The 25,035-nt window shown below is 39.0% G+C and overlaps 1 protein-coding gene across 1 annotated transcript in view; it reads left to right on the top strand.

Moving 5' to 3' along the window:
- Positions 1-25,035, top strand: part of LOC136336267 (atherin-like) — a 166,952-nt gene that overhangs the window by 19,172 nt on the left and 122,745 nt on the right. Inside the window, exon 2 of the mRNA XM_066277793.1 lies at positions 17,589-18,557. Coding sequence (XP_066133890.1) covers positions 17,604-18,557 — 954 coding nt within the window. The 5' untranslated portion in view covers positions 17,589-17,603. The remainder of the gene's footprint in view (positions 1-17,588; positions 18,558-25,035) is intronic.

The following is a 25,035-nucleotide window of genomic DNA, read 5'->3' on the forward strand; positions in this document are numbered from 1 at the left end:
TGTGTGAGAGAGAGAGAGAGAGAGAGAGAGACAGAGACAGAGACAGACAGACAGGGACAGACAGACAGGAAGGGCGAGAGATAAGAAGTATCAATTCTTCCTTGTGGCTCCTTAGTTGTTCATTGACTGCTTTCTCAATTGTGCCTTGACCAGGGGGCTCCAGCAGAGCCTGTGACCTCTTGCTCAAGCTAGTGACCTTGGGCTTTAAGCCAGTGACCATGGGGTTATGTCTATGATCCCACGCTCAAGCCAGCAACTCCCTTCTCAAGCTAGTTGAGCCTGTGCTCAAGCCAGTGACCTCAGGGTTTTGAACCTGGGTTCTTAGTGTCCTGGGTTGACACTCTATCCACTGCACCATTGCCTGGTAAGGTGAGTTATATTCATTTTCAATTTTGTTTTCTTTTTAAGAGGGTGACTGTGTCTCTAGCCACCTCTTCCAGGTGGACAGAAACTCTGCTGCTTTTCACAACTGAATGTTATGTGGGTGCCTCTTCCAGGCTCTGGTGCTCAGGGCTGGGGAGCCCAGCTTGGGGGTTAGGCCCAATGTTTCTTAAGGAGAACCTCCTGAAACTGAGAAATCCCTCTGGAACCTAAGCCTCCACTGGTAGGAGCGGGGCCAGCCCTTTGCACATCTCTGTCCTTCCTGTCAGTCTTGATGTGACTTTATCTTTGAATCCTTGTGTATAACACTCCTCTTCAGCTAGTCTTCAATTGGTTATTCAGGATGATTGAGCTTTAATTTAGTTGTACCAAATTTTAAATTAATTTTTCAACCATGGGATAAACTTTATATGATCAGTATATATTATCACTTTTAAAAGTATAGTTTTGGTTTTGATATCTTAATATTTTATTAAAGATTTTGCATCTGTGTTCATGAGGGGTATTGGCATGTCTTTTCCTTTTATAAAAAATACCTTTTCCATATTTGCTATTAGGATTATGCAAGTCCCAGAAAATAAGTTCCTTCCTCCCCTATTTTCTGAAAACATTTGTGTAAGATTGGTGTTATTTCTTTCTAGAGTGTTTGAGAGAATCATCTAAATCTGGAAGTTTCTTGGTTATAGATTTTTGGCAATAAATAAGTTTATTTAACATAGGACTATTCAGATTTTCTGTTTTTTAAAAATGTATATATAAATATATACATTTTAAAATTAAAAAAATATATATATATTTTTGGTATTTTTCTGAAGCTGGAAATGGGGAGAGACAGTCAGACAGACTCCCGCATGCGACCGACAGTTAAATGTATAATATATTTTGATAAGTTGCAATTTCCAGAGATTTACCCACTTTATCTAAATTGTTAAATTTGTTGGCATAAAGTTATTATAGTCTCTTATTATCCTTTACTTTCTTTAGGATCTGTAGTGAAGATCTCTTTTTATTCCTGGTATTGGTGTTTTTTGTTCTCTCTTATTCTTGAACAGTCTAGCTATGGGTTTTAAATACTTTGTTGATATTTTTGAAACAACTAGCTCTAGGTTTTGTTAATATTCTCAATTCTTTTTCTGTTTTCATTGGTTGATTTATATCCTCATTACTTTATCTTTCTATTTCCTCTGGGTATCCTTTACTCCTCTTTTTTTAGATTCTTAAAATAGAATCTTAGGTTATTGATTTTAGACCTTTGTTTTAAATTTAAGTATTTAAGCTGTATTTTTCCCCCCAAACACTGCTTTATCTGAACCCCCATATTTTTATATACTGTATTTTCATTATTATTTACTCTAAAATATTGTCTAAGATTTAATAATATTTTTTGTATTCCTTTTTGTTATCTATTGACTTGTTAGTTACATCTATTTTTATTATTTTTAAATATTGTTTCTTTCTTTGGCTGGATAGCTCAGTTGGTTAGAGTATTGTTCTAACACACCAATGTTGATGGTTTGATCCCCGGTCAGGGCACATACAGGAAGAGAACAATATTTTCTCTCTCTTTTCCTCTTCCTTCTCTCTAAAATTAATAATTAATTAAAATAATGGTTTCACTAGGAATTAAAATATACAACCTTATCATTTCATAGTCTAGAGTCTAGACTTTATATTGAACTAGTTTACATAAAATGCAGAAACTTACAACCATAGTTAGTTCCCTTACCCAATTCTATTCTAGTCCTTTAGGTGTTGTTATGCATTGCATCTGCATGTACAAACACCTCACAAGGCAGTGTTGTAATTTTTTTGTACAAATTTTAAAAACAATATAAAAAATGACCTTTTAAACTTATCCAGATAGTTGCCATTTCTGATCTTCTTTATTCATTATTGAAGATTCAGTTTTCCTCTGGTAAAATTTCTCTTCAGCCTGAAGAACTCTATCTTTAGCATTTATTGTGGTTCTAGTCTGCTTGTAAGTAATTTTCTTAGTTTTAGTGTATCTGAATGTGTCTTATTTGCCTTCATTTTTTTTTTGTTTGTATTTTTCTGAAGCTGGAAACTGGGAGGCAGTCAGACAGTCACCCGCATGTGCCCGACCGGGATCCACCCAGCACGCCCATCAGGGGGCGATGCTCTGCCCATCCGGGGCGTCGCTCTATTGCAACCAGAGCCACTCTAGCGCCTGAGGCAGAGGCCATGGAGCTATCCCCAGCACCCGGGCCATCTTTGCTCCAATGGAGCCTTGGCTGCGGGAGGGGAAGAGAGAGACAGAGAGGAAGGAGAGGGGAAGGGGTGGAGAAGCAGATGAGCGCTTCTCCTGTGTGCTCTGGCCAGGAATCGAACTCGTGACTCCTGCACGCCAGGCCAACGCTCTACCACTGAGCCAACCGGCCAGGTCCAAACCTTCATTTTTTAAAAAATGTGCTTGTTAGATATATAATTCTGGGTTGACAGTTTTTTTTGTTTGTCTTTTGTTTTTTGTCTTTTGGTGTGTTATAAATTCTGTGTTACCATCTTGGGTCTCAGTGGTGTTTGATGGGAAATACCTAGTCATTTTGATTATATCTTGGAAATTGTGAATATTTTCCCTATAAGTAATGTGTTGTTTTTCTCTGTCTGCTCTTAGTACTTTATCTTTGTCTTTGGTTCCTAGTTGTTTACTTGTAGTTTTCTTTGACTTTATCCTACTTGGAATGTAATGAGCCTGTTGAATCTATAAATGTATGTATTTTTCAAAATTTGGGATGTTCTCAGACATTATTTCTTCAAATATTTTTACAGCCTGTTCTTCCCTCTCCTTTTGTGATACAGATTACTCATTTGTTAAACCATTTGATACTATCTTACAGGGCTCTAAGGCTTTCTTTTTTTTTTAAGCTTTTCTTCTCTCTTTTAAATATTGGATTATATCTGTTGATTTACTTTTCAATTTACTGACTCTTTCCTCTTTCATCTCCATTTTGCTAGTTGGATTTTTATTGAAAACATTATTTTTTAGATATAACATTTCTATTTTTATTTTTAAGATTTTCTGTCCTTTTAGTCATCTTTGGCATATTTTTTTACTTCATGGAGCATAGTTAGAATTGCTGCCTTAAATTTTTTAATAATTGAAACATTGGGTCATCTCTGGGAAGACATCTACTAATTGTCTTTGCCAAATGTGTCATATTTCCCTGGATCTTTTTATGTCAAGTATATTTTGGTTATATCCTGGACATTGTGAATGCTTTGTTGTATAGACTCTGGATTCTGTTATATCCCTCTGAAAACATGTTGATATATTTTGTTTAGCAGGTAATTCAGCAGGTTAGAGTCATAGTAAACTCTCACTCTCTGCTGTTGGAGGTTTCATTCAGCTAAATTTCATTTCAGCTCTTTAAGCCTTTGCTGGGTTGCTTTGCATTTGTCCCATATATACATAGTTTAGAGGTCACTCTAGTCTTGTACATAGAGTTTAGACATAGAATTAAGGAATTATGTTTTCTGGCTCTCTCTACTCTGGGATTTCTCTTACTCTTCTGTGGTTGTTGTTGCCTGGGAGCTTTTCTCTGATTGTTCTGGTCAGACTGATAAAGGGATTTTATTGAAATTTCTGTGGGTTTCTGAATAGTTTAGAAAAAGTTCTTTTCTGAGCTTGAAAACACCTTTTCTCTATTTTCTATACTATTTTAAACCAGCATAATATGCACTGTATCCTGTATTATTGATATTATTAGGATTAAAGGTGGAAAAACCAGTATTATAGCAAAATCATTACAATATTTTTATATTATCCTTTAGATCTTTTCATAAATTATAATCAGTGCACAAGGAGATCTTGTTTTTAGCACTGATACTTCAAAAGCAAATAGTATTTTTATTTTTCTTGCAATGCTGATGATTTTGCTAGATTAGACTGTTCTTGGGCTTAAATGTTTCTTTTGGAACTTCAGTGTTGTGCTTTGGAAGTTGATGTTGGTGTGAAGTTTCGGATGTAATTTGAGATGATAATTGGCCATGGATCCAAGAGAATCTAAATCTTGTCCTTAGTGGGTCACTCTTCCCACTGAGGTGCACATAGTGGAGGAGCTCAGGGTAAATAATTTATGTAACCAACTGGGGCTTTACTACATTCCCAATGTATGACTCTGATAATCCTTTTTCATTGTATTACTCTGTAAACTAGGCTTAAGATATGAAGAAATCATTTCCCTTTGTGCAGTGTTCATGTAGCCTGCAACCAAGACATCCGGTGGTTTGTTCTACTTATTTCTACCTTAGTTATAGTCTAGCAGAGAGTTTTGGGTTTTCTGTTCTAATAGGAGGAGCACCCACACCTATAAGAACCAGAGAGCAACCTGTTCCAGAGTCTAGAGTATTCACACAAATTATTCTCCCTGGCATTTTTGGCTGGTGCGCTTCCTCCTTATGTTTGACCAGACCTTGTGGGACAGGAAAGAAGGCTGGCTCTTGTTCTTTTTGACTACTTCACCACTCAGGCATCGAATCTCCTGGTGGAGCAAAAAGGAAAAGGCACAGAGTTCCAATAATTAGGAAAAAAGAGGAGAGAGAAATTACTGCTTAGGTTGTGAAGATTTCAAGCACAATCTGTCCCATTTTAAAGTATAGCACAAACTTAATCCACCTGTATTGTGAGCAGCAGGTTTGATACTTAATTTTTATTTTATTTTATTTTATTTTTTTAATTAATTTTACTAGGGTGACATCAATAAATCAGGGTACATATGTTCAAAGAAAACATGTCTAGGTTATCTTGTCAATCAATTATGTTGCATACCCATCACCCAAAGTCAGATTGTCATCCGTCACCCTCAATCTAGTTTTCTCTGTGCCCCTCCCCTCCCCGTTACCCTCCCCCCAAAACCACCACACTCTTGTCAATGTCTCTTAGTCTCGTTTTTATGTCCAACCTACACATGGAATAATGCAGTTCTTGTTTTTTTCTGATTTACTTATTTCACTCCGTATAATGTTATCAAGATCCCACCATTTTGTTGTAAATGATCCGATGTCATCATTTCTTATGGCTGAGTAGTATTCTATAGTGTATATGTGCCACATCTTCTTTATCCAGTCATGTATTGAAGGGCTTTTTGGTTGTTTCCATGTCTTGGCCACTGTGAACAATGCTGCAATGAACATGGGGCTGCATGTGTCTTTACGTATCAATGATTCTGAGTTTTTGGGGTATATACCCAGTAGAGGGATTGCTGGGTCATATTTTCAGTTTTTTTTGAAACCACCATACTTTCTTCCATAATGGTTGTACTACTTTACATTCCCACCAACAGTGAATGAGGGTTCCTTTTTCTCCACAGCCGCTCCAACATTTTCTATTACCTGTCATGTTAATAATAGCTAATCTAACAAGTGTGAGGTGGTAAATCATTGCAGTTTTGATTTGCATTTCTCTAATAACTAATGAAGATGAGCATCTTTTCATATATCTGTTGGCCATTTGTATTTCTTCCTGGGAGAAGTGTCTGTTCAAGTCCTCTTCCCATTTTTTTTTATTGGTTTGTTTGTTGTTGAGTTTTATGAGTTCTTTATATATTTTGGATATTAAGCCCTTATCTGAGCTGTTGTTTGAAAATATCATTTCACGTTTAGTTGGCTGTCTATTTTGTTGTCAGTTTCTCTTGCTGAGCAAAAAATTCTTAGTCTGATGTAGTCCCATTCATTAATTTTTGCCTTCACTTCCCTTGCCTTTGGAGTCAAATTGATAAAATGCTCTTTAAAACCAAGGTCCATGAGTTTAGAACCTACGTCTTCTTCTATATACTTTATTGTTTCAGGTCTTATATTTAGGTCTTAGATCCATTTTGAATTAATTTTAGTACAAGGGGACAAACTGTAGTCGAGTTTCATTCTTTTGCATGTAGCTTTCCAGTTTTCCCAGCACCATTTGTTGAAGTTGCTTTCTTTTCTCCATTGTGTGTTGTTGGCTCCTTTATAAAAAATTATTTGACCATATATATGTGGTTTTATTTCTGGACTTTCTATTCTGTTCCATTGCTCTGAGTGTCTATTTTTCTGCCAATACCATGCTGTTTTCATTGTCATGGCTCTACACTATAGTTTGAAGTCAGGTATTGTAATGCCCCAGCTTCATTCTTTTTCTTTAGGATTGCTTTGGCTATTCGAGGTTTTTTATAGTTCCATATAAATCTGATGATTTTTTGTTCCATTTCTTTAAAAAATGTCATTGGAATTTTGATGGTAATTGCATTAAATTTGTATATTGCTTTGGATAATATGGCCATTTTGATTATATTTATTCTTCCTATCCCAGAACAAGGAATATTCTTTCATCTCATTGTATCTTTTTTGATTTCCCTTAACAATGCTTTGTAGTTTTCATTATATAGGTCCTTTACATTCTTTGTTATGTTTATTCCTAGGTATTTTATTTTTTTTGTTGCAATGGTGAAGGGGATTATTTTTTGAGTTTGTTCTCAGATGTTTCATTGTTGGCATATAGAAAGGCTATGGACTTCTGTATGTTAATTTTGTATCCTGCGACCGTACTGTATTGGCTTGTTTCTAGTAGTCTTTTTGTAGATTCTTTGGGGTTTTCGATGTATAGGATCATGTCATCTGCAAAAAGTGATACCTTTACTTCTTCTTTTCTGATATGGATGCCTTTTATTTCTTTGTCTTGTCTGATTGCTCTGGCTAGAACCTCTAGCACCACATTGAATAAGAGTGGAGAGTGTGGACAACCCTGTCTTGTTCCTGATTTAAGGGGGAAAGCCTTCAGTTTTGTGCCATTTAATATGTTAGTTAATGGTTTATCATATATAGCCTTTATCATGTTGAAATATTTTCCTTCTATACCCATTTTGTTGAGAGTCTTAAACATAAAATTGTGTTGTATTTTATCGAATGCCTTTGCTGCATCTATTAATAAGATCATTTGGTTTTTGTTCTTTGTTTTATTGATGTGGTGTATTACGTTAACCGTTTTATGTATGTTGAACCATCCTTGAGATTCTGGGATGAATCTTATTTGATCATGATGTATTATTTTTTTAATATGTTGTTGTATTCGATTTGCTAGTATTTTGTTTAGTATTTTAGCATCTGTATTCATTAGAGATATTGGTCTGTAGTTTTCTTTTTTTGTGCTGTCCTTGCCTGGTTTCAGTATGAGGGTTATGTTGGCCTCATAAAATGTGTCTGGAAGTATTGCTTCTTCTTCAATTTTTTGGAAGACTTTCAGTAGAATAGGAACCAAGTCTTCTTTGAATGTTTGATAGAATTCACTAGTATAACCGTCTGGGCCTGGACTTTTATTTTTGGGGAAGTTTTTAATAGTTTTTTCTATTTCTTCCCTACTAATTGGTCTGTTTAGGCTTTCTGCTTCTTTTTGACTCAGTCTAGGAAGGTTGTATTGTTCTAGGAATTTATCCATTTCTTCTAGATTGTTGAATTTAGTGGCATGTAATTTTTCAAAGTATTCTACAATAATTCTTTGTATATCTATGATATCCATGGTGATTTTTCCTCTTTCATTTTGGATTTTGTTTATGAGAGTCCTTCCTCTTTTTTCCTTGGTAAGTCTTGCCAAGGGTTTGTCTATTTTGTTGATCTTTTCAAAGAACCAGCTCCTTGTTCTATTAATTTTTTTTATAGTTTTTCTGTTCTCTATTTCATTTATTTCTTCTCTGATTTTTATTATCTCCTTTCTTCAGCTGGTTTTGGGTTGTCTTTGTTCTTCTTTTTCCAGTTCCTTAAGGTGTGAAGTTAAGTGGTTCATTTGGGCTCTCTCTTGTTTGTTCATATAGGCCTGAAGTGATATGAACTTCCCTCTTATCACTGCTTTTGCTGCATCCCATAGATTCTGATATGTCGTATTGTCATTTTCATTTGTCTGTATATATCTTTTGATCTCTGCGCTTATTTCTTCTTTGACCCATTCATTTTGTAAAAGTATGTTGTTTAGTTTCCTCATTTCTGTGGGATTTTTTTCCTCTTTTTTGCAGTTGAATTCTAGTTTCAAGGCTTTATGATCAGAAAATATGCTTGGTACAACTTCCATTTTTCTGAATTTGCTGATGTTATTTTTGTGGCCCAACATATGGTCAATTCTTGAGATTGATCCATGTACACTGGAGAAAATTGTATACTCTGCCACTTTGGGATGAAATGTCCTGTAGATGTCTATCATATCCAGGTGTTCTAGTATTTCGTTTAAGGCCACTATATCTTTATTGATTCTCTGTTTGGATGACCGATCTAGAGCCGTCAGCGGTGTATTGAGGTCTCCAAGTATGATTATATTTTTGTCAGTTTTTGTTTTAAGGTCAATAAGTAGCTGTCTTATGTATTTTGGTGCTCCTTGGTTTGGTGCATATATATTAAGAATTGTTATGTCTTCTTGATTCAGTGTCCCCTTAGCCATTATGAAATGGCCATTTTTGTCTCTGAGTACTTTTGCTGTCTTGTAGTCAGCATCATCAGATATGAGTATTGCTACGCCTGCTTTTTTTTGGATGTTATTTGCTTAGAGTATTGTTTTCCAGCCTTTCTCTTTGCATTTGCTTTTATCCTTGTTTCTTAGATGAGTTTCTTGTAGGCAGCATACATTTGGATTTTCTTTTTTAATCCATTCTGCTACTCTGTGCCTTTTTATTGGTGAGTTTAATCCATTTACAATTAGCGTAATTATTGACACTTGTGAGTTCCCTATTGCCATTTTATACATTGCTTTCTGTTAGTTTCGTGTCTTGTTTGATTCTTCTCTTTTGTTTTTCTATCGTTTGTTTTTGTTTGGTTGTATTCCATTCTTTTTTCCTCTGTTGCTATCTTTTTTAAGTCATGTGCTTCTGTGGTGGTTTTTTCAAGGGTGGTTACCATTAAGTAATGAAAAGGGTTCCTATCCTGTTCATTGTACTACACTATCTTGTGAGTACTTCTGCACTCCATCGTCCTTTGTTACTGTTAATCTCCGTCCTCTCCCCTTTTTTTTGTTTTTGTTATCACAGTTTAAATTTGGTTTTATTGTGTTCTTGGTGGAACTTTTACTTGTGGTTTTGTTTTGTTTTGATCTTTGTATCTGGTTGGAAAACCCCCTTTAGTAATTCCTGGAGTGAGGGTTTTCTGATGATAAATTCCCTCATCTTTTCTGTATCTGTGAATGTTTTTATTTCTCCTTCATATTTCAAGGATAACTTTGATAGGCATAGTATTCGTGGCTGAAAGTTCCTCTCTTTCAGGACTTTAAATATTGGGGTCCACTCTCTTCTAGCTTGTAGAGTTTCGGTTGAGAAATTCGATGATAATCTAATGTGCCTTGGAGTAGGTTTGTTGGGGTTAAGAAAACTCAGTGTTCTGTTTGCTTCTTGAATTTGTGGCTTTAGTTCTTTCCACAGGCTTGGGAAGTTCTTATCTATTATTTGTTTGAATATGTTCTCCATTCCATTTTCTCTCTCTTCTCCCTCTGATATACCTATTATTCTTATGTTAGTCTTTTTGTTGGAGTCAGATAATTCCTGTAGGGCTTTCTCATTTTTTTAAAAAAATTTTTGAGTCTCTTTCTTCTCCTCTCTTTTGTGCCTCAAGTTTCTTGTCTTTTATTTCACTAATCCTACCTTCTATCTGGCCTTTTCTATTAGCTAAGCTTGTTACCTCGTTTTTCACCTAGTGAATTGAGTTTTTCATCTCTGTTTGATTTGTTTTTATAGTTTCAATTTCCTTGGTAATATATTCTTTGTGTTTGTTGAGTTGTTTTCTGAGCTCCCTAAATTGCCTTTCTGTGTTTTCTTGTATACCTCTGAGTATTTTTAGGATTTCTATTTTAAATTCTCTGTCATTTAGCTCCAAGGTTTCCAATATATTAAATTTTTTCTCCATAGATTTTTCCTCATCTATGTGTGGTACCTCTCTGTCTTTTGTATCCATGATATTCGATTTCCTTTTCCTTAATGGCATCTGTGGGTGGTTTTGTTGATAGTACTAATGAGAATTAATAAAGAATAAAAAGTTAAAAAATTATTATTTCCCTCTTTTTCTTTTTTCCTCTCCTCTCCCCTCCTTCTTGAGAAAAAATTGTGGTGAACTGTGAATTATATTGTGCTAAATAGAACAAAAACTACCTATAATGGAGGGCCTGAGTTGGGGAGAAGTTATAAAGGGGCAAAATAAAAAAGTGGGTATGGACCCACAAAATGCAAAAAAGGAAAAAGTGTGGGTCAAGAATAAAATGATTTACTTTTAGGTGATGGTTGACTAAGGGATATAATGAGAGGAATAAGAGGGAAACAGGAAAAAGGGGAAAAATTTAAAAATTACTATTGTATTTAGTGGAGCAAAAACTAGATAAAATAGAGAGCCAGGGTTGGGAGCACTGCTAATGAGTTAAAGCGAAGTAAAAAACATGCAAAGCACCACAAAGAAATATTTGAGTCCCAAATAAAATAATTTGTTTGTGATTAAGGATTGAATGAGAGGAAAAGTAAAGGAGCAAAGAAGAAACTAATACAGAGGGAGAAAAACAGAAAGAGGAAAACACAAAAAGAAGAAAAAAGAACAAAAGGAGAGAGAGAGAGAGAGAGAGAGAGAGAGTTAAGGGTTTTGGAGTGCAACCCTCATAGAGAGAAAGGAAGAAGAAAGGAAAGATAATGGGAGATATAACACTTATGGGTAGTGTAGTTTAATGAGAGGAAAGAGTAAGACTGGCAGAGAATTAAACGACAAAATTGGAAGAAGAAGAAAATAATCAAGACAAAAAGATAAGAGAAACAAACGAACAAATATAATAAAATGGGATAGGTTATAAAGTCTGTGGATTATTCTTGATTTTGAGAGGTTATCTTCTTTTTCTTTTCTCTCCCTCTTCCTGGTCGGTGACTCTGTACCCCGGGTGCTGCCCCTGTAGCATGCTTAGGTAGAGGTTTGCAGTTGATACGTCTCTATGGCGATGTTATATATTAGGCTTCAGTCTTGTTGGCAGTCAAGCCTCGTTAGCATTTGCAGGCTCCGACAATGAGAGAGTCCGTTTTCCTGGAGCCTCTCTCCTAGTCTTTCTTTCCTGAATTAGCAGCCTGATGATCCAGCTATTGGGTTGCTGCTGCCTCTGCCTGGAGAGTAAAAGGCTCAAATAGGTGACAAATCCCTACTCTATCCCCACTCAGCGCAGGGCTCTGGGTAAGGCTCAATGAGTCAGAGCCATTAGCATAATCAGGTGGGGCTGGGAGCCAATTGTTTTCAAGATGCCTTTCTATGCACCTCTAGGCACGTCCAGAATACCTCAGTGCTCTGTGGGACCACTTTCCCCAGGCTTTTGGCACTTTGTAACCTGTTTTGGCTGGGTAGAAGATGCCCTAGTCGCTGTTTGCAAAGCAGGAGGACTTACAGGCTGCCAAATCCCTCTTTTTAACATATAGCTGTGAGTATGAAAGCTCTGCTATAGAGGTTGCCCCCACCCCTATGTGCATAGCATAGCAAGAGGCACTAAAAAATATCACCCCTCTTGTCTTAGATCACTGACCTGAGAGAGATCTTGTCAGTTAAAGTCGCATAGGTCAGTTGGGAGGCGAGCAGACTGTGGGTTAAGCTAATCCTTCACGGGTCTGTTAGCGTGTATGGCTGGGTGAGGCGCCCCACCCGCCCGAAGAAGTTCGAGCATAGGGAATCTCGCTTTCGCGCGCTACTCTTCAGGGTGCAGAGGTGACACCGAGACTCTGGTTTTGGCCCACGCAAAGGCCTCTGACTCTGCCCCTCTGTCCAGGAACATGGGTGCCTACTCCCGGGGCACTCGGAGGAATCTCTCGCCCACTATCCGTGCTCGCTGACCAGGATATTGGGCCGGCCGCCTCTCGCCCTGGGTGAGGCGCCCTGCCTGCCTGGAGAAGTTCAAGTGTAGGGAATTTCACTCCTGCGCACCACTTTTCAGGGCGCAGGGGCAATCCCGAGACTCCGGTTTTGGCCCACACAAAGGCCTCTGCCCCTGACCCTCTGTCCAGTAACACGGGCACCCACTCCCGGGGCTCTAGGAGGAATCTCTCGCCCACTATCTGCGCGCACCGACCAGGAGATCGGGGCTGATGACTGCCCCACTTGTCTTTCTTTGTCTGGGTTTGGCGCGAGCGTTAGCTTGTGTTGCCTGGGTTGCCACAAGCACAGCTTTTCCTCAGCTTGGATGTCCGTGCCACAGCCTGGCTCAGACGTTTGTGCCGCAGTCTAGTTCTATTCACACCCTTTGCCCGCCTTAGTTCCTAGTCTCTCAGTTCCAAGTGAAGGCAGCCCTTATTTAGGTTAGTGAGGAAGGCAGAGTGTTCCTTTCTCCATCTTATTTCTTTGGGGTTGATTATATATATATTTAGTCAGTTTTTTGCTCAATCATACCTTTGCGTTCAGTGTGGGACTTATGGAGGCTCCAAGGATAGATTTTTCTGTCTCTGGTTGAAGACCTTGTTGAAATTTTGGGGAGATTTATCGGTATCGCTCCTTACGGTGCCATTTCTCTGACATCACTAGGTTTGATACTTTATGTAGATCAGTACTTTCTCCTTTTGGGATGGCTACATTATTTTTCCTTGAGTACCTCCAAACCACATCTAGTTTCTTTCCTTTTAATAAATTACTACCAAGAAAAGCAGAAACATATTATTTTCCCATAATATTGGATGTTTAAAATGTTTTTTTTATACTTTTCAGAATTGAGGGGTAGGTGGGGGTAACAAAGGTACCACACTTTGATGGAATAGCCCATTTAGCATTGGGATACCACCTACTCTGGAAATCTAACACAACAACAGAACACAGTTAACAGTTCAAATGTTATAGAAATGTTTACCTGAAACCTATGTACTCTTATTGATCATTGTCAGCCCATTTAATTTAACTTTATAAATAAAAAAGAATAAAACAATTAAGAGCAAAATTTAATAGATACAACAAAGAGCAAAACTAGAACCCCAGAATTACCAAATAAACATTATCAAATAAGTGTTTGCAAAATAGTATATGACAGAAATAAATAATTTAAAAAAAATAAGAGAGTAAGTCCCTACACATAATAACTAGGAAGATTTAAAAATATATAGAAATCTTCTAACCCTGGCAAAACCCAAAAAACAAAAAAATATAATAGAAGTTTCTGATAAACTTAAAGTTCTATTTCTTTCTGGTTTATTTTTACATATAAAGAGCAACTTTTCTTCTGAAGAACTCAAGAGAATGTAGTGAGAAATGTTGAACAATGAGTGCTTGTTCAACTTCAACAGCAAACCACCAGCGTGGGAGAAGTTGGGAAGGGAATAAAAAGCAGGAACTAAGAAGCAAAAGGGAAGTGCAGTTGGGAGAGTTAAGTCAAATTCTCATCAGTTATTAATGTATTTCTGGTTTGTGTTCTATTCCAGCCACTAGCTTTTAGTCTTTGTAGGAAAAAATGCGGGTGGCGTCAGTATGGACATATTAACACCTGTGCAAACAATAATAGCCAAAACACTGTGAGGCAGATTATACAGTGTTTTTTAAATAAGGAAACTTTCTCAAGGGCTCTAGAAATAATTTCTAATGTTCATATACTATTGCCTGGAAAAGAGGCAAAAGATGGTCATTTTCTCTTTTTAATGTGAAATCTTGGTACAGATAGAATTGAACTAAGGTCTGGTCAGCATAGAGAAAGCAAGCCTATGGATTTTTAGATGAGAGCAATGGATATTTGGGAGATTAAAAGTAATATGACTATATTTAGAGGCTAAATGGGATGTTTTCTTCATATTTCCCATACTATGTGACAAATTAAGAAATGTACTGGTAATTGTAAAAATAATTCTTATAGGAGTTGATATAAAGAAATTCAACCAAGAAATGTGGATAGGTGCTAAGCAAAGAAATGCAAAATAAAATAAAATATTTTCCACATCTAAGTCTTAAGTCCATTGTATTTTGAAGCACGGCATAAAATGAAGTGTAATTCCATCTCCCCATGCCCGCCCCCCCCAAACTCTAGTCAACCATTTGCTTCAGCACAATTTATTAACAATTCTTTTATGATCAATTTAAGGCTGTCATTGTAAGTTATATTATTCTTAATTCTTTTGCTCACTTAGTCTATGTGTTAAGTCTAGCAACAGCGTTTCAGTTTTAATTCTTGCATCTGTATCTGTTTAAGTTTTAATTATCTTGTTGAACAAGTATTCTTTATTTACTTTTTCAAATATTTAGCTAAATTTCTCTGTTTATTATTTCAGATGAATTCAGAATTACTTTTTTTTTTTTTTTTTAAGTGAGAGGAGGAGAGATAGACAGACTCTGCCATTCACCCTGGCCAGGATACATTGTGCAACCCCAGTCTGGGGTCGATGCTCGAATCAACCCAGCTATCCTCAGTGTCTGAGGCCAACGCTCAGACCAACAAGCCACTGGCTATCGGAGAGGAAGAGAGAGAGAAGGGGGGAGGAAGAGAGGGCAGGGAAGAGAAGCAGATAGTTGCTTCTTTGGTGTGCCCTGACCAGGGGATCAAACCTTGGACATTTGTACGCTGGGCCACTCACTCTATCCACTGAACCAACTGGCCAGGGTCCAGAATTACTTTTCAAAATTCAAAATTCAAAATATCATTCTTAGATTTTGATTATGATGGCATTAAACCAATACAGTATTTTGGAAAGATTTGATATAATTAAAATATTTGAACTTCTCAGCCAGAAACGTCTATTTAATCATGTTTTATGTCCTTCAGTAAAATTAAAAAATTTTATTTATGCAGTTTGAGGATATTTTTTGTTATGTTATTCCTAGATATTTACTTTTAAATAAATTATACATTTTATATAATGAAATTTTACCATTTTGCTTTTGAATGGATCATTATTGATATAAATGAAGTTATTGGTTTTTGTATAAATTCTTCAAATTTAAATGCCATGCAGAACTCTATTATAATTATTAGTTTTTAGTGCTTAGGATTTGTAGGTAGGTAATCATATTTGGAAATAATGATATTCCAGAGGTGTTTCTGCTTTATTATTTCCAAAGAACCTTGGCCTTGCGTTTTCTAAAAAGTAAATAAATTAGTTGTTCTAATTCATTATTTGTCTGCTTTCACTTTCATTGTTTTACCCTTCCTGGCTCCTGTGGAACTCTATTCTCATTTTCTTAACTCTCTTTTGCTTTTGCTCATCCTGCCTCCTACAGGTAATGCTGCCAAACATTCTGTCATTGGCCCTTTTCTATTTATATATTTATCCTGGCTTTTGGTAGTGACTTCAGAGCTCTTAAGATCTTGAAATCCAGTTATGATTACATATGACTTACCCTCCTAAATAGCAGGGTTTTTTTTTTAATTGTGGTAATACACATAATATAAAATTTACCATCTTAACAACTTTTAAGTGTATAATTTAGTGTATAGCAAAAGCTTTATTATATACTTGGTTATGATCAAGACTTTATGAAAGAGATGCTGAATTTCTATTTTATGATGGTGATTTCAGTGCTCCATTTATTCCTAATCATTGACCAGGTCCTATCAGTTTTACCTTGTTAGGTATCTATTTTCATTCTGCTTGGTTACCAAGGCCAGGACTAAGGCTCAAGCCAAATACAGGCAGTCCCCAGGTTATGAACAAGATAGGTTCTGTAGGTTTGTTCTTAAGTTGAATTTGTATGTAAATTGGAACAGGTTCATTTATGTATTAAAAGCAACTTAGATGTTTATTTCCACATAGTATTCATTTTTACCTTTCTGGGCATATAAATACTTAAACAGTTTAAAATATAACCGTAAACAATCTTGGATGATGCAGAAGATGATGGACTTGTAGAGATGGGACTGGTGTTAGAGAGTCAGGGTTTGATCCTACTCCTGGAGTCAGTTTTTTTTAGTATTTTCTGAATTTGGAAACGGGGAGGCAGTCAGACTCCCGCATGCGCCTGACCAGGATCCACCCAGCATGCCCACCAGGGGGCGATGCTCTGCCCATCCGGGGTGTCACTCTGTTGCATCCAGAGCCATTCTAGTGCCTGAGGCAGAGGCCACAGAGACATCCTCAGCACCCGGGGCCAACTTTGCTCCAATGGAGCCTTGGCTGCGGGAGGGGAAGAGAGAGACAGAGAGGAAGGAGAGGGGGAGGGGTGGAGAAGCAGATGGGAGCTTCTCCTGTGTGCCCTGGCCGGGAATTGAACCTGGGACTCCTGCACGCCAGGCTGATGCTCTACCACTGAGCCAACCGGCCAGGGCCTGGAGTCAGTTTCTTGAAGTAGGCATCAAGGGAGGTTTGTACAGAGCTTTTCTTTTTCTCACCATAAATGGCTCTACAGCATCTCAGGCCTTCAGTAACTGTGCAGTAAACTTTGGTGATCTTGCTCCTCTTCCTTTGTCATTCCTGCTTTGATGAGACAAAAAGCATTTTTGGTTCTGGAGTTTGTAGATCCCTGTTTTCTTCCCCAAATGCTGTCATCTGCTGCTCTAGTTCCATAAGGTCTTCACTAGTTTTTTTGCCATGGGAGTTGAGCAACTCTGTAATATCATTTTCACCAATGTTCAATTGTAGTTGAATACCAATAGCCTTTATGACACTCTGCTTGTAAGTACAATACAAGTTGTTCATAAGTCGGATGTTTGCAACTCAGGGATTTAACTGTACTCTTACTTGCCCTTCCTCCCTTTATTGTTTCTTCTACCCAAAATTAACATGCCTCAAACATTAGATCTTATCAAATCTCTTTTCTGTTAAAAAGTTTTTGAATGGTTTCTTGTAACCCACAGAAAAAGTACAAACACTTGGTATACAAGGCCTCATGATTTTGCTGCAACTTACCTTGTGGCTGCTTTAGCTCAGGTGACAAAGTGAGGGAACGTCTGCGTACTGAGAGGATAGAGACACCCAGGGCTAGCTGGAGAGGGAAGTGGACAGTGCTCTCCTGCAGGATTACTTGAGATTTTCTGTGCCTATGTGTACTATGGCGTGGAACACTGCATTGTAGTCTAAAGAAATATTACAATAAATCCAATAGGGGTTTCAGAAACTCCCACTGTAAAAAAAAAAAAAAAAGCTTTTACAAAAGGCTTTAAAGGTTTTTCATGGTCCCGCCAAAAGGTCAGTAGTTGGTTTTAAAATGATATAAACTAATAGTACCCATTGGTGTGCACAGTGAGCTGTCTACTATGATAAGCATTTTTGAGTTAGACTTTTGTCAACAGAACTTTGTGTGATATGTTAATACGATATATTGTTATTTCATAGGACAAATTAGTCAAGATGTCCACTACGAAGCACTTTGGACTGAACTATAAAGAAGAATTGTACCTCTTTAAAGAACGCGAGAAGGTTCGCTGGGAGACCACAAAGGATTTTCTCAGATTCAAGCAGAAGCTGGCCTCCAAGCCGTCTGTGGATGAAGTCCTAGTCTGCGGGCTCCCGGCCCCTAGCCCGGCCCACTTTAGGAAGAAGGGGGGCGTTTCCTGTGCGAGACCCCAGAAGTCATCAGGGCACCCTCCGCCTAAAGGCCCTGCGACCCCCGCTGCGGGGCCCCTGCCGCCGGCGCTCCGACGTGTTGTGCGTCCCCCGGGCCGCAGCGAGGGGGCCGCTCCTGGGAAGCTCCGGCCATTTCGTCCCCAGGACTTCTACTTGCGGAGCTCCGCGTTCCTGCGGCACCGGCCTCTGAAGGAGCCGCCGGTCATCGCCACCAGAGCCGGCACGTCCAGACCGGTGGTCCTGGTGCCGCCGCCTGCGCCCTGCAGGAAGCCCAGGGCGCGCCAGGACCCGAGGAGCCCGCGGCCCCCGGGGGCTGATTGCCATCTCCAGCCTGCGCGGGGCAGCGACGCGCTGCGGGAGCGGGCTCCGCCCGTCGAGCCCCGCTCGACCGCAGAGAGCGCGTTTGCGAGCGAGGAGGGCCACGCCGACGCCGAGGCGGCCCTCCGGCACAGAAGAGTGAGGATTCGCACCCACTCTGTGCGCGAAGGCAGGCTGAGCGTGCTGCGGCAGGCGGCCAGGTCACTTTCCCAAACAGACGGCGTGACTGTCCTGCCAAGCGACGTGCCAGAGGCCGTGCCAGAGGCCGCCCCGCAGGCCCCGGGGCCGGGGCGGGTGATCCCGACAACCATAGAGGAGATCATTGCCTCGCTGCAGTCCGAGGCCCAGCTGGCCTCCGACCAGACCATCAAAGAGCTCATCCAGAGTGTCCTCGGCCAGAACTACGACATTAAGATGGAAGTAAGTGACAAGAGAAAGTGAGAGTTCTGGGCCAATGCAATCTTAGGATATATATACATAAAACATTATAACGCATACTGTGTGTTACAAGACAGGCTAGACAAAACGCCTGAATGTTACCCAAATTCTTTGGGTTTTGAATTTGAATTTTTAGATTTTCCATCAAGGAAGGTATCCTCTTTTCAAAGGGAAAGAAATTGAGAGGTTATTTCAAAGAACATTAGCCATAGGCCTGTGTAATGTAACATTTCTTTACAAAGTCTTTGTGGTTATTTAGTATTGAAATAACGGAACAAATGTTTCATATGAAAAACTCTTTTACTGTTACAGCTTAGCACTGTTCGTAGTGAATTTATATCCTAAGAAGATAAGTATATTACTATTAAGACATTGAATTTATAAGAGTACTGTAATATTTACAGTGAAAATCATTCTCTTAAAAATTTTTTTTTTAAATTGAATTTATTGGGGTGACATTGGTTCACAAAACCATGGACATTTCAAGTGTACAAGTCAACAAAACAGCATCTGCACATTGTATCAGGTGTCCATCACCGGAAGCATAGTCTCTGCCCACCTTCACCTACTCACCCCTCTCTCTCTGGCTGTCAGCACACTGTTGTCTGTGTCTCTCTGTTCTGTGAGTATATTTTTTGCTTAATCCTTTCACCTTCTTTCATCTGGCTCCCAACCTTCCTCCCCTCTGACAGCTGAAGGTCTGTTCCATGTATGAGGCCTCTGGTTCTATTTTGTTTATCAGTTCACTTTGTTCATTAGATTCTACATATAAGCGAGATCATACAGTATTTGTCTTTTTCTGCCTGACTTATTTCACTTAGCATAATAATCTCTAGGTCCATCCATGCTGTTGCAAAAAAGATTTCCTTCTCTCTCTCTCTTTTTTTTTTAAGACTAAGTAGTATTTCATTGTGTAAATGTACCACAGCTCTTTTTTTGGGGGGGATGTTGCCAGATCTTAGCTACTGTAAGTAGCATTGCAATGAATATAGGGGTGCATATATTCTTTGGAATTAGTGTTTTGAGTTTCTTTGGATATATTTCCAGAAGAGGGACCTCTGGGTCAAAAGGCAGTTCCATTTTTAATTTTTTGAGGAAATGCCATACTGTTTTCCACAGTGGCTGCACCAGTCTGCATTCCCACCAGCAGTGCAGGAGGGTTCCCTTTTGTCCACATCCTCGCCAGCACTTGTTGTTTTTTGATTTATTGATGGTAGCCATTCTGACAGGCATGAGATGATATCTCATTGTGGTTTTAATTTACATCTCTCTGATGATTAGTGACGAGCAGTTTTTTATATCTATTGGCCATCTGTATGTTCTCTTCGGAGAAGCAGCAGTTCAGGTCCTTTGTCTATTTCTTAATTGGGTTATTTGTCTTCTTGGTGTTGAATTGTATATGTTCATATTACATTTTAGAATTAACCTTTATCAAATATATCATTGGTATATGTGCTCTCCCATTCAGTGGGTTTCTTTTTCATTTTGTTGATGGTTTCTTTAGTGTTCAAAGCTTTTTAGGCCCTGGCCGGTTGGCTCAGTGGTAGAGCGTCGGCCTGGCGTGCGGAAGTCCCGGGTTCGATTCCCGACCAGGGCACACAGGAGAAGCGCCCATTTGCTTCTCCACCCCTTCCCCTCTCCTTCCTCTCTGTCTCTCTCTTCCCCTCCCGCAGCTGAGGCTCCATTGGAGCAAAAGATGGCCTGGGCGCTGGGGATGGCTCCTTGGCCTCTGCTCCAGGCGCTAGAGTGGCTCTGGTCCTGACAGAGTGACGCCCGGATGGGCAGAGCATCGCCCCCTGGTGGGCGTGCCAGGTGGATCCCGGTCGGGCGCATGCGGGAGTCTGTCTGACTGCCTCTCCATTTCCAGCTTCAGAAAAATACAGGAAAAAAAAAAAAAAGCTTTTTAGTTAGATGTAGTCCTACTTGTTTATTATTTTTTTTGTTTCCCTTGCCCAAAGAGATATATCAGCAAAAATATTGCTTTGAGAGGTGTCTGAGAGTCTACTGCCTACGTTTTCTTCAAGGATTATTTTGGTTTAGCAACTTAAAGTCTTTAATCCATTTTGAATTTATTCTTGTGTATGGTGTGAGTTGGTAGTCTAGTTTCATTTTTTTGATGTATCTGTTCAATTTTCCCAACACCATTTATTGAAGAGACTATCTTTACCTCAATTTATGTTATTGCCTCCTTTGTGATATATTAATTGACCATAAAGGCATGGTTTTTTTTTTCTGTGCTCTATTCTGTTACATTGAGCTATATGCCTGTTCTTATACCAATACTATGCTATTTTTATTACCATGGCCTTGTAGTATAATTTGATATCAGGTTTAGTAATACCTTCAACTTTGGTCTTCTTTCTCAAGATTGTTGAGGCTATTAGGATCTTTTATAGTTCTATATAATTTTTTTGAATATTTATTCTAGATCTGTAAGATATGTCATTGGTATTTTAAGAGGAATTGCATTGAATCTATACATTGCATAAGGTTGTAAGGACATTTTACTGATGTTAATTTTTTCTTTCTAAAAACATGGTCTACACTTCCACTAGTTTATATCTTTCTCAGTTTATTTTTTCAATGTCTTATAATTCTTGAGTACAAGTCTTTAACCTTGTTGTTTAAATTTATTCCTGGATACTTTATATTGTTGTTGTTGTTGCAATAATAAATGAAATTGTTCCTTTAATTTCTCTTTTTGATAGTTCATTATTGGTATATAAAAATGCCACTGACTTCTGAGTATTAGTTTTATGTCCTACCACTTTGCTGAATTCATTTATTAAGTCTAGTAGTTTTTGTTGTTTTTTTTTGGTGGAGACTTTAGGGATTTCTATGTACAATATCATGTTCTCAGCAAATGATGACAGTTATACTTCTTCCTTTCCTTTTTGGATGCTTTTTATTTTTTCTTTTCTGACTGCTGTGGCTAGTACTTGCAGTATTATGTTGAATAAAAGTGATGAAAGCCGGCATCCCTGTCTTGTTCCTGATCTTAAGAGAAACACTTGTAGTTTTGCCAATTTTGTATGTTGTTATCTGTGGGTTTGTCATTTTGGACTTTATTATGTTGAGGTATAATCCCACTATTACCACTTTGCTGAGAGTTTAAATCATAAATGGGTGCTGGATTTTAGAAATGCTTTTTTTGCATCTATTGATATGACCATGTGATCTTTTTATCCTTCATTTTGTTTATATGATATAATAGGTTTATTGATTTGTAGATTTTGTACTACCCTTTTTTTTTTTTTTTTTACAAAGACAGAGAGAGAGTTAGAGAGAAGGATAGACAGGGACAGACAGACAGGAACGGAGAGATGAGAAAGATCAATCATTAGTATTTCGTTGTGCATTGCAACACCTTAGTTGTTCATTGATTGCTTTCTCATATGTGCCTTGACCGCGAGCCTTCAGCAGACTGAGTAACTCCTTGCTTGAGCCAGTGACCTTGGGTCCAAGCTGGTGAGCTTTTGCTCAAACCAGATGAGCCCATGCTCAAGCTGATTACCTCTGGGTCTTGAACCTGGGTCCTCAGCAACCCAGTCTGATGCTCTATCCACTGTGCTGCCACCGGGTCAGGCCTGTACCAACTTTGCATCTGGAATAAATCTGACTTATCATGGTGTGAATAAATCTCATTTGATCATGTTATATGATCTTTTTAATGTATTGCTTGATCCAGTTTGCTAATATTTTGTTGAGAATTTTAGCATCTATGTTCATCAGGGATATTGGTCTATAGTTTTTTTCTTGTAGTGTCTTTACTTTGTTTTGGAATTAGGATAATCCATGCTTGTAAAATGAGTTTGTAAGTCTTCCACCCTCTTGAATTCTTTGGGATAGTTTGAGAAGGATAGGTGTTAGTTTTCTTTGAATGTTTGTTAAAATTCAACTGTGAAGCATTATAGTCTAGGACTTTTGTTTTCTGGGAGTTGTTTGATTACTGCTTCAATTTCTTTTTTTCTTTTTCTTTCTGAAGCTGGAAACGGGGAGAGACAGTCAGACAGACTCCCGCATGCGCCCGACCGGGATCCACCCGGCACGCCCACCATGGGGCGACGCTCTGCCCACCAGGGGGCAATGCTCTGCCCATCCTGGGCGTCACCATATTGCGACCAGAGCCACTCTAGCGCCTGAGGCAGAGGCCACAGAGCCATCCCCCCGCCCTGGCCATCTTTGCTCCAATGGAGCCTCGGCTGCGGGAGGGGAAGAGAGAGACAGAGAGGAAAGCGCGGCGGAGGGGTGGAGAAGCAAATGGGCGCTTCTCCTGTGTGCCCTGGTCGGGAATCGAACCCGGGTCCTCTGCACGCTAGGCCGACGCTCTACCGCTGAGCCAACCGGCCAGGGCCACTGCTTCAATTTCAATAGTTATAATTGGCCTATTCAGATTTTCTGATTCTTCCAGATTCAGTTTTGAAAGATTGCATGTTTCTAGGAATTTATCTATTTCATCCAAGTTGTCCAATTGTTAGCATATATTTCATAGTCTTTTTTTATAATCTTTTGTATTTCTGTGATCTCAGTTGTTACTTCTCTTTCTAATTTTATTTTTGGGTCCTCTCTTTTTTTGATGAGTCTGGTTAAAGGTTTGAAAATCTTGTTTATCCTTTCAGAGAACCAGTTCTTGGTTTCAGTGATCTTTTGTATTTTTTTCTCTCTTTTTTTAGTATCTATATCATTTACTTCACTCTATTCTTTATTATTTCTTTCATCCTGCTTCCTCTGGACTTTGTCGTTCTTTTTGTAGTTCTTATAGATGGTAGCACTAGATTGTCTGTCTGAGATTTTTCTCGCTTTTTCAGGTATGCCTGTAATGCTATGAACTTCCTTCTCAGGACCGCTTTTCCTGTGTCCCATAGATTTTAGGTTGTGTTCATTTGTTTCAAGGACATATTTGATTTTTTCCTTGATCTCATTGTCAACCCATTTGCCATTTAATAACATGCTATTTAGCCTCCTAATGTTTGAATGTTTTTCAGTTTTTTTATTGTAATTGACTTCTAGTCTGATGCCATTGTGGTTAGAGATGTTTGATAGAACTCCAATCTGCTTAAATTTATTGAGACTTGTTTTATGTCTGAATATGTGATCTTTCCTATAAAATGTTTTGTATTCTGTTGCTTTGGGGTGAAATGTTCTGAAGGTATTAAGTCTGGTTGATCTAGTGCAGTGGTTCTCAAAGTGTGCGCCAGGGTGCACCGGTGTGCCCTAGAACAGTGGTCCCCAACCCCCGGGCTGTGGACCGGTACCGATCCGTGGGCCATTTGGTACCGGTCCACAGAGAAAGAATAAATAACTTACATTATTTCCGTTTTATTTATATTTAAGTCTGAACAATGTTTTATTTTTAAAAAATGACCAGATTCCCTCTGTTACATCCATCTAAGACTCACTCTTTATGCTTGTCTGGGTCACTTGATACATTTATCCATCCCACCCTAAAGACCGGTCCATGAAAATATTTTCTGATGTTAAACCGGTCCGTGACCCAAAAAAGGTTGGGGACCACTGCCCTAGAAGATTTCCAGGTGCACCCTATGGTATTCCAGAGAAATATGTGCCTGTTGGGGACCAAAAATCCAACAGGGTTTTTTTTTTTTTTTGCATTTTTCTGAAGCTGAAAACAGGGAGAGACAGACAGATTCCCGCATGTGCCCAACCAGGATCCACCCGGCACGCCCACCAGGGGGCGATGCTCTGCCCACCAGGGGGTGATGCTCTGCCCAACCTGGGCGTCGCCATGTTGCGACCAGAGCCACTCTAGCACCTGAGGCAGAGGCCATAGAGCCATCCCCGGGCCATCTTTGCTCCAATGGAGCCTTGGCTGCAGGAGGGGAAGAGAAAGACAGAGAGGAAAGCGCGGTGGAGGGGTGGAGAAGCAAATGGGTGCTTCTCCTGTGTGCCCTGGCCAGGAATCGAACCCGGGTCCTCCGCACGCTAGGCTGATGCTCTACCGCTGAGCCAACCGGCCAGGGCCCAACAGGGTTTTTGGAGTTTAGATTTTTTGGGGACAGAGTTGTGGGGAATTGGCTATAAGCTGAGAGTCTGCCCAACCCCCCACTTCACTTGCCTGATTAGGTTGCAAAAGGCTGTTAAGCTGTGGTGCTGGATTGTTTACACTACTCCCCCATGTTCCCGGGAAAGACTGGAGGCAAGTTTCTTCTATCCTTTGTTTGGTGTGAAGTTAAGATGATATGAATGGTGGGGGTTTTCTGCACTCAACACAATTAAGAGTAAAAAGAGAAGAATTCTTCAATGTATTGATGAGGAAATGAGAGTTTGCCTTTCAAATATATGCCCAAACATTGAAGAAATCACTAGGACACATCAGGCTCATGATTCTCATAAACACAAGAATGAAAAAACACATTTGCACTGACACCTGCTGAATTACTAAATATTTCTAAGAATGTGTCTCTATATATAAAAAGATAACTTTTTTGTCGTTTTATTT

The sequence above is a fragment of the Saccopteryx bilineata genome, chromosome 4 (genome assembly GCF_036850765.1).
Source record: "Saccopteryx bilineata isolate mSacBil1 chromosome 4, mSacBil1_pri_phased_curated, whole genome shotgun sequence".
NCBI lineage: Eukaryota > Metazoa > Chordata > Mammalia > Chiroptera > Emballonuridae > Saccopteryx > Saccopteryx bilineata.